The sequence below is a fragment of the Ctenopharyngodon idella genome, chromosome 1, assembly GCF_019924925.1.
Source record: "Ctenopharyngodon idella isolate HZGC_01 chromosome 1, HZGC01, whole genome shotgun sequence".
NCBI lineage: Eukaryota > Metazoa > Chordata > Actinopteri > Cypriniformes > Xenocyprididae > Ctenopharyngodon > Ctenopharyngodon idella.
In genome coordinates, this window is record NC_067220.1 from 481,049 (window position 1) to 495,473 (window position 14,425).

Genomic DNA, 14,425 nt, shown 5'->3' on the forward strand with positions numbered 1-14,425 from the left:
CAACCAAATAATGATGAACATGTTTCTGGAAAGCGTTCCGATGTTGATGCCATTTAAAGACAACGAAGACGGCCACGGCCTCCGTCATGTGGTGCAGGCAGTGGCAACCTATTTGAGTAGGGCTCTCCATGATGTTTAGCATACTGCCAGAGGGTTGGGTGGGTATGAAAACAGCTGGCGGGTGTTCCAGTTAGAGCTCGCGGCTGAGGAGTTGTTTTTCGGACACGTGCTCTACCGAGCTTCTCGCCCGTACCCGTCCACTCTGGGCGTTAGTGCAAGTAATCCCAACAGCATCACATAGATGAGGGGATTCCTGGGCTTAGGGCCTAAGGATCTTTCCACTCACAGACAGCCTTCATGCTGGCCCTCGTATAGTTGGAGAACAGTTAGTTCGGATCCTCCTGTGTGACTTGTATCAACGTGATGACCACATGCCAGGAGAATCCTTGAAAGGGAAGGAATGTCCATTTGGCCATCTGGTTGACTGCCGGACAGTGACAGAGTTCAGCCGTGAGGTCGTGGGGAGAAAAGCTATCGATACCCCCTCACCTTTGGTCGGGCAGTGGAAATGGTCACTGGTATGGGGTATGACCCAGCTCACTGCCTCAGCTTGGGGCTCTCAAAGTGCAAATATTTCCCCCACATAAAGTATTGGGACAAGCAGCATCACCTTAACTGTAACTGTAACTTCAGCCAGATGGCGCTCTTTCTCAGTGTTTAATTCAGTACTGGGTCAAAGGAGGTCTATGTGATGTCATACTATAAAAACCCTTACCATCAGCCCTCTTGCGCACAGAGAACATTCAGCATAAAGAAGACTGAACTCAACTCACAATGAAGATCCTCCTCATCTTCTTCACTTTCTACCTGATCTCAGGTCAGAGCTTTTCTCTTTCATCACTGCAGTAATGATGCTGTTTTCTGTTCATGAGGTTTCTGATCACAGTATCAATCTGATTGACAGGTGCAGTGAGATGCTTTAGAGTCACTGGATATTCTGGAGGAAGTCTTCTTGTTGATTCACAGAAGGTTTGGTACAGTGACTCCGCTAAATATATGGCCAAATTACCTGAGTGGAGAACAATAATAAATGATATAAAACATGATAAATGGATTAATGAAGGAAGATTCACACTGTTTCGAAGCAATGATGGAAACCTCATGATATTCATCAGAGAACTAAACCAACAGGATGCTGGAAGATACAGAATCAGGGTTCTTGATAAATGGTATATAGATATGACTTTGAATGTGAATAAAGGTAAGCAATTCAAGTGTGCAATGAAACTACTAATTTTAAAGGTATGGATAATTGATATATTTGTTCATTATGTGAATTACAGATTTGTGTTGTAAAGTGTCAAAGAAAGTGATGGTAAATAGTGGACAAACTGCCACATTCAGCTGTGAATATTCACAAAATCATATTAATGATGCAAAAGTCATATTCAAAGAACGACAAAACTGCATTGAAGAGTTGATACACGCCACTGGCACACTGAATGAGGAAGGAAGATTCAGTATTTCTGATGACAGACATAAAAACCTCTTCAGTGTGAGAATTTCTGCTGTGACACCAGATGATGGAGGAGTTTATTTATGTGGAGTTTGGATCAACAGACTCTTTTACTCCATTAGTGATAAAGTTCATCTGCACATTATGGGTGAGTAGAACAAACTCTTAGTGTCAACTAGAATAAGTTAATATATCAATATTTGCAGTTTCAATATTTGCTAGAGTTTATGTTCTATGAAGACTGATTTTGTCAGATATATATGATTGACAGCTAAAGTGGGCGTGTCTAGAATGACCGGATACTCAGGAGGTCGTATGATGATCAAGTGTGAACATCCTCAATACAAAACCAAGCTAAAATACATCTGTAAAGAATCAGATGGATGTTCAGAGAGGAAGAATCCAGGAGTTCAGGATAAATGGATGGAGAATGGAGATGTTTCTTTATATGACGATACCAGAGCAGGAGTCTTGATGGTGTTTTTTAGAGAGCTGAAAGCTGCAGATGCAGGAACATACAGGTGTGGAGTGAATGTGTCTCACTATACTGAGAGCTTCACTGAACTTCAGCTGAACATCACAGATGGTGAGGAACCGGAAACACTTTATCTTGCATGTTTGAAGTATTTGATCTGATTTTAATGTAATTTTTCTTGGTTTACAGATGTAACATTTGTGACTGAATCTGCTCATCTTGGTGGAGAAGTCAACATCACCTGTCAGATCCCAGAAGAACATAAAGTTCATTACTGCAAAGAGGATGATAATCACATCTGCCAAAACATCAGCACATCTACAGTGACAGAAATGAATGGTTCATCTGAGAGAAATGAAGAGAGAGTTTTTACAGTGAGCATCAGTAATGTGAGCGTGAGAGATGCTGGAGTTTACTGGTGTGGAGCAGAAACCAGAGACACACATTTGACCTTCATCTCCCTGACCACCAAAATTCAGCTCAACCTCATCAGTGAGTGAATCCAGATGATTTCATTGTAGTAAATACAGTATATACAGAATCATGTGTGTTAAATGTCTGTGTTTGTTGGTTTGCAGTGGCTCCAGTAGTGAGACGTGAAGGAGAATCTGCTGAGATCATCTGCCCTTATGATTCAATCTATAAATCAAAGTCAAAGTCTCTCTGTAAGGGGAAGTGCTCCACTAGAGATAGAAATACTCTCAATGAAGAGAAAGAGACCAAGACTGACAGATTGACTCTGAATGATGACGCCACTGCAAGTGTCTTCACTGGGACCATCACTGGACTGACAGCAGAGGATGCTGGGAAATACTGGTGTGCATTAGAGAGAGACGTGAATTATCTTTACACTCATCTGATCGTCATCATGAACGAGGGTGAGGAAGGTTTATCATCTGAATATGTGAAACTATGGCTGTGAATTGATGTTCTTATATTTCTAATCATTTCCAGAGCTGAACTTGACTAAGTATGAAGGAGACGACATGTCAATCCAGTGCAAACATCATGATGAACATCAGAAACTCTTCTGCAAAGCACATGAACCCTCCATGTGTGTGAAGGATGGAGTTTCATTGGAGACGATCAGAGATGATCGAGTCTCTTTCAGTGATGAAGCTTCTACTGGAGTCTTTACTGTAAACATCACTGATCTGAGAGAAGAGGATTCTGGGATATACTGGTGTGGAGCTCAAATCACCACTAAAGTCAACCTCATTGTCAAAATTGGTAAGTCCCTGATCATTTTGAAGATTTATATACTTCACTTCACACATAATATAGGTTTCAAGACCTACATTATTACATTTGGTGCCGTGACCCTTATGGGAGTGAGGTTTAGGGGGGGAGAGTGTAACAGAGGCAAGCTAGTAAGAGCTGTGCATGTAAACCTCACTCAAGAGTAGTGATAGAGACTGATGCTAGGGACTGTGGTTTTTATCATCCTTGTTAGAACGCTCGCCACCCATGCATACCAGTTCGAATCCCACTTAGAGCTGTGCGAGTAGGAACGGTTACATATATTTGCCATGAATGTTGCATATTTATGCTACATATATTTATTTTTTTAAATACATGTGAAAACATCCCCGTTCCACCGTAATGTGTTTGTGTGTTTTCAGATTTCTCTTTGTTCAACATTATTTCTTTGTGTTCGACTCTGCTGCTGATTGGAGGATTCACTGTGACTGAGTGTTTATTAAGATGAGGTGATGCTGTCCTTCGAAAACACACACACACACACACACACACACACATTTATCTATGAAGCAGATTATAACTATTAAAGACTACCCCAAACCCTGAAATAAAGGGATGTTAATTAATATTCTTTTTTACCAAATGAGGACATTTTAAAATGTCTTCAAATGGATGTTTTGTCAGATGCATCTCACTGTTGTTCATCGCTGATGTTGTGTTGAGATTTTAAGGATGATCACATCATCGGACGAGTCAGTGAGGTAGTGAGTCGGTATCTTCACTGAAGTTCTTGTGTGTTTCATATGCAAGTTTCGTTCTGCACACCATGTTTTTCTCTTGTTTAATCTCAGATCATACATTCTTGAGCAGATTCAGGAGTAGATCCACTTTATTCCTCTAGTCACCTTCCCACAATCCCCTCTGATGGCTTCACATTAGGGATAGGCGATATCTATTGGCGATAAATTCTCCCCACAATAAGAATTAGTCTTCCTACCATGATAACAATAAAGCCTAGTTGATGACGTATTTCTGTTTGCGACCCATTCACAGCAGAGCGAAAGTGCAGAGTGAAAACAACTATAGCAGAAGGCAGATGTGAAGTTGAGGAGGAGTTTATCGCTAAAGCTACCTCTACAATCTGGAACTGGCACAAACAGATATAATTTCGCTCACTGAACACTCTGACTGAGCGCTTGAGAGTTTCGCTCTCCAAAAAGTGCACTTTTTCAGTTAATCTCAATGAATGCACAGTGTATTTGACGCACAGTAAACACTAGTGTGGGGCGCCTGACTCGCCGTCGCTTTGCTGAGAGCGCTCAGTGTTTCTCACACACTCAAAGAGAGAGCGAGAGAGTCTTGCATACAACACAGAATTGACGTGCTACATGTAAACGGTATTCTTTGTTATATTTTTGTGTTTTCCTTTGAGTTCATTTAGAATTATTCAGCCTTTAATGTGTCCCCAGAATGTGTCTGTGAAGTTTCAGCTCAAAAATACCCATACCCAAATACACAGATCATTTATTATAGCCCGTCCAATTTGCCCCTATTTGGGTGTGAGCAAAAACACACTGTTTTGTGTGTGTACCTTTAAATGCAAATGAGCTGTTGCTCCCTACTCCCTTTCCAGAAGAGGGCGGAGCTTTTACAGCTTGTGCTTCTACAACAGTGTTTCTCAACCACATTCCTGGAGGCCCACCAACACTGCACATTTTGCATGTCTCCTTAATTAAACACACCTGATTAGGGTTATCAGCTCATTAGTAGTGACTCAAAGATCTAAAATGGGTGTGTCAGACAAAGGAGACATGCAAAATGTGCAGTGTTGGTGGGCCTCCAGGAATGTGGTTGAGAACCACTGTTCTACAACATAACTGGAAAATCATGTGCAGCCAAAATATCAGAAATTGTCAGTAGCAGTGTTCAGCCTTATATGTTCATCCGGAGTCAGACACTGATAGAGACTCAGGGAAGACCAACAGGACGTTTCTGAAAGGTTAGTTGATGATTTATGTAGTTGTTGTGGAGATAACTTTATTCAACTTATCGATTAGCATGTTCCATCATGATCATCTATAAGTTGTTGTACAGGTGCTCATGTGGGAATTGTAGTCGGATGTCTACAGAGCCAGAGAATATGCCATATGGAGATAGAACAGATATCGTTTTGTTTAATTACAGTTATAATTTATATAATCATCTTTAGCCACATTAGCCATACAGCATGCTAACAAGCACATTCAGAAGCGCGATTTGGAAACATTCACAAAATATGAAGTGTGATCCTTACTTTTTCTGGATATGAAGTTTGAGTATCAAGTATTTGTACTTGGTGTCTACCATTATCTTTCATAATCAACTTATGTGCAAATCCAGCGTTGAACAGACCCTTGTTTGCGAAGCATAAAATTATATTCACAAACATACAAGACTTTACCTAAATTCTTCTGCAGTTCATCCACTGCGTCCTCAGATGCCAAGAGTCTATGGAGACTCTTATGTTCATTGGTACATCCAAAAACAGAACATTGTAATGTTTATCTGGCGCAGATATTATATCAATAGGTGCTATAGCGAGGATATAAACATGGCGGACTGTGTGCAGCTCACTCGGGACGGGATCTATGATGATAGAGCAGATTGTCACCAGTCATGGGTAAGCCTTGTGGGAATCTGGAACAGTGTATTTTCAGACACTGCTTATGATTTATGGGGATTATAAAAAAGGAGTGCGTGGATTTTTACCATTATAGGCTGGTTGTTTACACACACTGTGGACACACATCAGTGTTCACACACCATGTAAAAGTAAATTGTGCACAATAGGTCTCCTTTGAGAACAAGGAGAAGCTACTGCCGGTTTTTCTGTGTGTGTGTGTGTGTGTGTGTGTGTGTGTGTTCAGTACTCACTGCTGTGTGTGTGTGTGTGTGTGTGTGTGTGTGTGTTCAGTACTCACTGCTGTGTGTGTGTGTACTTGGATGGGTGAAATGCAGAGCACAATTTCGAGTATGGGACAGAGACACCGTTCTTGGCTACACGTCACTTCACTTCAAATATGCATTCATGCGTTTTCATTCATACATGGTTACCAAGTTTTAGTTCTAATTACTTAAGTTTTATCATTAATGCTTGATTGTTTACACTTCATTTTGTAACCTATCTGAAGACATGGTTCGGATTGTTACTTTTCCTGTTTGCACTATTTTTTGCCACTGTTTGCACCATGAGAGTATGAATAAATAGAGAATCTGTGTTTACGTTTCAAACTTGTAATTGATTTGAATTATTATTGTGTGATGTTTTTCAGCACAGTTGCACTAAACATTATCTGCACTTTTACAGAAAAAAAAAAAAAACACTATAACTTTTTGATTTCCGCTGGTGTTTGGATTTTGACTGTTTTTTATTTTTTTTTATTTTATGTAATTGGTATGACTTTTTTCCACTGTTGTGACAGGCTCGGCTCGCTTTACTTTTCCACAGCAGTTTAGTACCACTTCAGAGTGGGATTATAGACTAATCGTGTATTTGCACCGCCTCTTCTGCACCTCATCTGCTGACCACAATACAGCCATTTCTTTTTGCGTTGCGTGCGCTGGTCATTTAAAGCAAGTTGTGTACAAAATAAATATTATAAATATCTTGAATTAAGAAAATAAACAAGTTAACTGTGTAGGGCAAGCAAGCTACTGCCAATCCAACAGGAGCAGGTTTATGCAGTCAATGGCTTTATTTTCTGGTAATCAAATGAACATGCAGAACATGAGGATCATATTTAAATAGTCTTTTTGCAGTTTAATATTCACAGACACTAGTCTACATCGCGATTTGATTTAAGTGTTCCGACCTGTTTTTTTATTTATTCATCAAATATATGACAAATTCATACAGTAAAATTGGTTTTATGACTGGATTCCGTGATTTCGTCCGGGTTTTCTGCATCGCGGAAATCCTACTAATGTAGCAAACGAGTATGATAAGCTCGTTGTAAGAGTAAAAGATGGGGACATGTTTATTTACTTTATAGCAGCGCGTTTCACCAACTAGGTGACAACGTAGCGTAAAATCACCATTCGACAGACTCAAGCCACCATCGCATCGCGGTCTACTAGACTGCAAAAAAGATACCAACTTTTCAATCTGCTACGTTAACTGACTGTACTGACAAACTATGCTAATTTAGGATATGTGATGTGAGCGATGTGATATGCATGAGTGACATGGCAGTTTTAAGGGACGGGGATAATGTTATATTGGATGGACTTGTATTGAAAAGGGAAACTTATGAGGGGGTCATTTGTTTATTAACTTTACAGTAAGTTATGTATTTCACAAACTAGTTAGCAACTTACCGTTAAGACAACGCTTTGACTCTCGTGAAGACACCGCTTGACTGCTTGCCGTTGCCCGAACAAGAGACCTCTTTACTGAAGTGAAAGTGTTGGCTGATGCCAGTAACGAACAACAAACTGCGTAATCACACCATTTACAACCATTTTATCTGCGTTATATGTTCTGTAAAAATAAATGTTCATATCAGTGGCATATCGGCGCCATATACGCCGATGCAGATATATCGGCGACAGGCTCATATCGGCCTATAAAATCGGCAAAACAATATATAATTCGGGCTCTAGTATCAACACTAAATGAATTGAACACTACTTACCATTAATGCGACTTTTGGCTTTGTAGTAGTTAACATACATTTAATGGATAGAGAGTCGGGCTTGTAACCCAAAAGCCTTGGGGTCGAGTCTCAGGTCCGGCAGGCTGTGGAAAATCAGTCAGTCGCACACGCACGCAACCCCTAGCAACGCGTTATGGCAACGCCTTACACTGAGGGATATGTAAGAATAATAAGAATTTTAATAGGAATAGGACTTTTGAGCGATTCGTTACTATTGTACACATTGTCATGGTAATTATAATTCAAATGCATTTTGTTTTATTGACCACAGTATTATCATTGCTATTTGCCCCCAAACATTAACATACAGTAATAGTCATGAAATATTTTGAATGGGACTCGAGTGGTCTCGGGAATGAGTCCGATTCCTAATATGTTCGAATACGAGTCAATTCTGAGTCAATGCACACAAGTTCATGACCGTTACAATATGGTCTCGAGACCGAGTCTGAGTCTCGAGTACTACAACACTGGTGAATGGTACTATATTCATATCATTGTTGATATCTGTTACGTGTGGTGCTGCAGGGATCAGGCAATACACGGTAATCCACAAAGTAAGGGTCTTTAATGAACGTAGGAGCAGAAACAACACTAACACACGGAAAGCTAACAATATAACGGACAAGGAGTGCAGGGAGTGAGTCCAACTTAAAGGGAGTGCTGACGAGGACAACAGGTGCTGGGAATCCGGGGAGATGGCGGGAAGACTGATGAGGGAAGTGCAAACAGGAGTGCGGAACAGGAGGATACTGGGAAACGGAGTCCGGGAAGGCGTGGATGTGACAATATCATTATTGCAATAAATACCAGAAAACACTGTGATATAGTTTTAAGTCCATATGGCCCATCCCTGCTTCACATGGTGCTCTGTGAATGTGCAGGTTTATAGGCCAATAGATTGTTTGACAAGGCCTTAATTTTAATCATGATTATTAGTGTTATGTTTTGTTGTTGTTTTTTTTTTGTTTGTTTTTTTGTTTTTTTTTATTAAACGTGTTTTAAAATGTAAAAAAAAACTTCTTCATGAAGTGTTTCATGAACACTGTGTTTGAGTTTCCGTGATGAACAGGCCATTTCCGTCTATCTCAAAGCCACAGGCTTCTTTCAGGCTCTAAATTTAGTCCTTTTCTATGAACATTAAACAGACTCAGGAAACCCACAGTGAGACACATGAGACTGAACAGAGAGAGACAGAAGATCAACATCCATTGTGAGCAGAAGATAATAAAGACTAAGAGCTGATCATATTTACTGTTTAATGAGGAAGAGACTGAAAAACATTTATGATCAACAAGTTATCCATGTGTGATTTAAAAATTGTACTTTTAAAAACTGATCAATTTAAATAAATTCAATGAGCCCACAAATCAATGACAGAATATCTGTAAACATCATATACATGTTGAATCAATGGAAACAAAGCTGAAGGTGAATCATAATTATAAATCCTAATCACAAGTCCTCCATTATACTTCATGTATTTAGTATATTGTAGTATATTGAGTTCAACACATTACTCTAAAACCTCAAAATGACTATTTTTAAACAATTAATCAGATTAGATTATACATGATTTAGAGGTAAGTTTTAGATATGTTGCATTGCTAAAGGGTGTTTGTGAGGTTTTGCAGGGTTTTTAATATGTGGTCAGTGTGATAAAGAGAAACTAACATGAGAAGCTCTTCAGCTTGTGCTTTTCTTTTGCTCTTGAACTTTGTATTCTTTTAGTCGAACCAAGATGTGCTTCAGCCACCTGCAGGTGTGATAAAACAGGAAGTGGTTTCTTTAGCAGCGATGGACACACACTTTTCACTCCATGAAGAGATGCTGTGAATTTAGGTTGTATTATAAAATATTAATTATAATATATTGCAATTAGTCTTTTTGTTCTGCTTGTCGGGAGCACATGTAGATGCTTCTGTTGACTTTGGTTTTTACATTATCATAGGGAAGCACAAGCTCAGTGTGTTTTATAAAATGTCTTGGTGTTCAAATGTTAAAGTCCCGTCAGCACGACTGTTTGGATCTTTTTTTTTTCTCTCTGCAGGAATAAATTACTGGTAAATACTTAGTTTTTAGTTGTTGGATTAGTCTTCTATTTGTCTGGATATTAAATTAGTCTCTTTGTCTCTCTTTAGAGTCTGTGTTTGTAATTCTCTGTTTGTCCTGTTTATCAGATGAGTAATTGAAACCTTTGGCTCCATCTAGTGGCAAATGTGGGTTGATGTATAATGGGCTATTTGATAATTACATGCACTCATCATTCATACAGTTGATTTTATGACCAAAGTCAGAAATGAAAGAGAGGAAGCTGATTGTCACTCTTTGTCCAGTTTGTGTTGTTGAACTGTCATCAGGGATGCTGAAGATGCCGTGGATTTACAGTTCTACTATAATGAATAGCACAAGACTAATAATGCATCACCCATTTCATCAGAGATTAAAATCTGATTAAGATCAATCAGGTCACTAAATGATGACTCTCATCATCAATACGTCACCATTAGCCCCTGATCATACGTTCTCTTAACATTTGTACCATAACAAACGTGTTTTATAAACACTCAGTTACAGCAGCCAGAAAACAATTAATACGATAAAGTCAAGAGCCCAATTAAAGCCAACACTGACCTCAAAGATGGTAACTTCAAATGAATCTCAATAAATCAACATCTAAACCTCTGTTAATTTTCAGTAAGAACTTCTAGACGTCTGACAGAAATAAAGTCAGTCTGGTTAGTAATAAGTGAAGCTGGTAATGCTGTTTGTGGAGTTGATTAATCAGATCTTCAGAGATTTAATGTCTTTTATCTTCAGCTGATTTGGTCTAAGGCTGTGACTGAAGTCAGTTGTAGTTCTCGTGTTTCTCTTTCCTTTGGTAATTATGCTTGTTAACATCAGGTGTTTATCATTAATGTTCAATCATCACTTAATTATCTCATTAACTCCAACACTGCTTCAATGGTATTTAACTCTGTAATGTGGACACACATGAACACTAAGCAGTGGTCATTAACCTGGGCATTTTTCTGCGTACTATTACATAAATCTTACCTGTTTCATTTACGTATGACTGACAAATATGAATCAAATTACGTTTATTAGTTTGTTTATGTTAAAACTATGTAATCCAAATGGATGGAAAATTTGAGTGTAATTCAATTACATAAAACTTTTAAAGATTTTTATTTTTTATTTTTTTTTGAGTGTAGGGTGTCCCATTTGTCATTTTAGGTTTCAGAAGGGTGCTCGCGAGTGCTCCCTTTGCAGTCGATATGCGCCCTCGATGCGCACTTTTGCTGAGCTCGCACTGGTACAAGCTCCGCAGCAGACTTCTTTCCGACAGTCAAAGCAGCATTACTGTCATGAAAGTGTGGACTAGGAAGATCACGAGTGTTTACGGTGCCATTTGGGACAGATCAATGTTTGCTGCTCCTGCTGCCTCTGTGTCCGAGCTGTCACTACTGCTGACGTCACTCACAGCACTGCTGTAGCCTGGCAAAAAAAATGTTTGTGTCATTTAGAGGGAAAATGTGTGCATTTTAGCCTTTGATTTAACAATTTTTCAAAAGTTGCAAAAAGTCGACAAATAATTGTTAAAAGTAGGTAAATTTGTTCCTAGGTGCCAGGGCAGTCTGAAAAGTTGCTAAATCTAGCAACAAAATTGCTAAGTCGGCATCACTGCAAGCAAGTTTCAAACACGTTCGCTGACTGGCGTCCATTGGTCAGACAAACTGATAGTCCCGCCCCAAAATCACGCCATTGGTTGAGCCAATGTTATTATGTAGAGCTCAGTCAGACTGATCAAATAATCCATTTATACTCTCAAGTTCCTGTTTTAGTCATTTTTTTTTTTTTTTACTGCATAGGCAATAAATTAATTTAGTCAAAAGCACTTTATAAAATACCAATAGAATAAAACCAGTCTTTAAAATGAATGTGATGCACTGAAGAAACACTTCATTAAACTCTGAAGTCAGTTAAAAAATTATGGTTCTGTCTGTGAGTCCTGCATGTTTATTTCCCTCTTTATTAATTAACATCTCTCTCTCGCTCTCTCTCTCTCTCTCTCTCTGTCTCTGAGGAAGTGGGCGTCTCTTTCACATTTAGCAGTTTATTTTAAAGATGCTTACAGGAAATACTCAAAACTCATCTGAACACACATCGAGAGCTTCAGAAGATCTGAATCTACTGACAACAGAGAAGATCATTTAATAAGAGAGAAGAATGAAGATCATCTTGACTTTCACTCTGATGATGATTCCTGGTAAGAATCTGAACTCAAGTTCTGATCCAACAATCACATCAGAAGAACCAGAACTGTTATTAAATAATGATCAAAAGTATTTAGGTCATTCCCAATATGCATACTTATGCACTAAATGACGTTTTGTAGTATAAATATTGTGAGTAATGTGTTCACACTGAAAATTACACATAGAAAAAAGTGCATTTTAAATACCAGATGATGCACTTAACAAAACAAACAAAAAACGTTGGTCAGTGTTGGACACTTCATGCACTCGACTGTCGCAGCTTTAATTGTGTGTCGGAGGGGGAGGGGCATCAGACTCTGATGTTGAATGACAAAATAACCTTATAAAATTCACACACATGGTTTAGTACATAGTGCATAAGTACATAGTGTATAGTGCGTCATTTGGGACTCAACTTTTATCTTCACCTAATATGGTGAAATTATCTTTAGGGACATTTAAAAAATGTTATATGTTAGTGTTGTATTAAGATGCTGGTTTGTTGTAGGTGTCGTGAGCTCCATCAGTGTGACAGGATATTCAGGAGGTGGAGTCAAGATCACATGCAAATATGATGAAGGATATACAGAAAATGAAAAGTTTTTTTGTCGAGGTGATCAGAGACCCACATGTTCTGACCTCATCAAGACTGAGACTAAATATGAATGGGTTAAATCTGGAAGATTCTCTCTGTATGACGACACAAGTTCAACAGTCCTGAAAGTGACCATCAGAAATCTGAGTGAAGAGGATTCTGGGATGTACTACTGTGCAGCTGATATTTCTTTAGCTGAAGATCCCTACACTGAAGTGAATCTGAAGGTTATAAGAGGTGAGTAACTGAAACCCTCAAACCCATGATGATCTCCACAACATCATGATACTCAACACTGACTGTAATTACTGCCGTTCACTCGTCAAACTCATAACAGACGCCATCAATAACCTTTTTTATGAGTGTAAGATTTACACTCATAATCTTGACTTCATTCATAAATGTTGCAGCAAAGTGAGCAGATATGTGTTTATATTGAGAACAAAATGTGTTCAACAGGTCAACAAATCAGGCGCGTGAGAGGATATTCAGGAGGAAACGTCACTATAAACTTCAAATATGAGAAGAAACACAAGAATGTGAAAGTCTGTAAAACTGCAGTAGATCAATGTTTTACTGCAATAATCACTAACAGAGCAACAGAATGGAAACAGGACAGATTCTCCGTTCATGATGACAGATCTGCAGGTCTCTTACGTGTGTTTATCAGAGAGCTGAATGTGAACGACTCTGGAGAATATAAGATTACAGTCAAAGTTTCTGAAGAATACAGTGTCTTCTCTGAGTTTAATCTGGACATCAGAGATGGTGAGACGCTTTCAGTAATTTCTGCATTATTTGTCAGAATCCATGAATATATCTGGTAATTTAAAAGCATAGACTCTCTTCTTTCTTTTGGTATATTGCATGCTCAGATATTCATACAAAATTTTCTGGGGTCCATGAAAGTTTTGTGAAAATTATCAAAAAACTCTGGCAATGGCTGCAACTTAAAAAAAAAAAAAAAAAAAATGCTGGTGGGAAAGAGTTAAGTGCTTGTGAAAGAGGTGTGTTTTCAGCTGCTTCATAAAGATGTGGTCTCAGCGGTTCTGGTGGAGGTTTGCCAGCTCATTCCACCAGAGTGAGCTGTAGTTGTAGATCAGTAGTTCTCTAATCCTGCTCCTGGAGACCCACAACACTGCACATTTTGAATGCTTCCTTTCTCTCACTCATCAATTTCAGGTCTTGGAGTCTCTATTAATGATCTGATGACCTGAATCAGGTGTGTTTGATTAAGGAGACAAAGTGTGCAGTGCTGGGTTGGGCTGGCAGGAACATGGTTGAACACCATCATATAGATTAACCACTGATGAAGTGGTTACTGAAGTATCTTTATATGTAATTATCTTGAGAAGAGCTAACAGTGTGTGAACACAAGAACTGGACATCTGAACAAAGTTTGCAAGTGTGTGGTTATTTGGTGTTACTACAGTATTGTGGCAATTTGAACACAGTATTACTACAGTCTTTTAACTTCAGTGCTAGTGTTGTCATTTGGATGCAGTACAAGTGCAGTTTTGAGTATTTCCGTTAGTCAACTTTACTACACTTACAGTAAAAACTGCAGTTAAGAATGCTTGCAGATGAAAATTCTGTCCTTGAGTTATGCTTTTTTTGTATTATTCACCATGAGAAAACGTATGTGTTTATTTATAAGTTCCTTTAACTCAAATGAACAGCTTGTGG

The 14,425-nt window shown here is 38.7% G+C and overlaps 2 protein-coding genes across 4 annotated transcripts in view; both read left to right on the top strand.

The window, feature by feature from the left end:
* LOC127497565 (uncharacterized protein DDB_G0271670-like) overlaps positions 1 to 14,425 on the top strand; it is a 149,089-nt gene that overhangs the window by 130,857 nt on the left and 3,807 nt on the right. The window lies entirely within an intron of this gene.
* Positions 1,118 to 6,448, top strand: LOC127498701 (polymeric immunoglobulin receptor-like). Its single transcript, XM_051868372.1, has 6 exons — positions 1,118 to 1,261; positions 1,344 to 1,664; positions 1,788 to 2,102; positions 2,181 to 2,483; positions 2,570 to 3,221; positions 3,614 to 6,448. The coding sequence occupies exons 1-5, from the start codon at positions 1,162 to 1,164 to the stop codon at positions 2,911 to 2,913; spliced, it is 1,383 nt and encodes a 460-aa protein (XP_051724332.1). The 5' UTR covers positions 1,118 to 1,161; the 3' UTR covers positions 2,914 to 3,221; positions 3,614 to 6,448.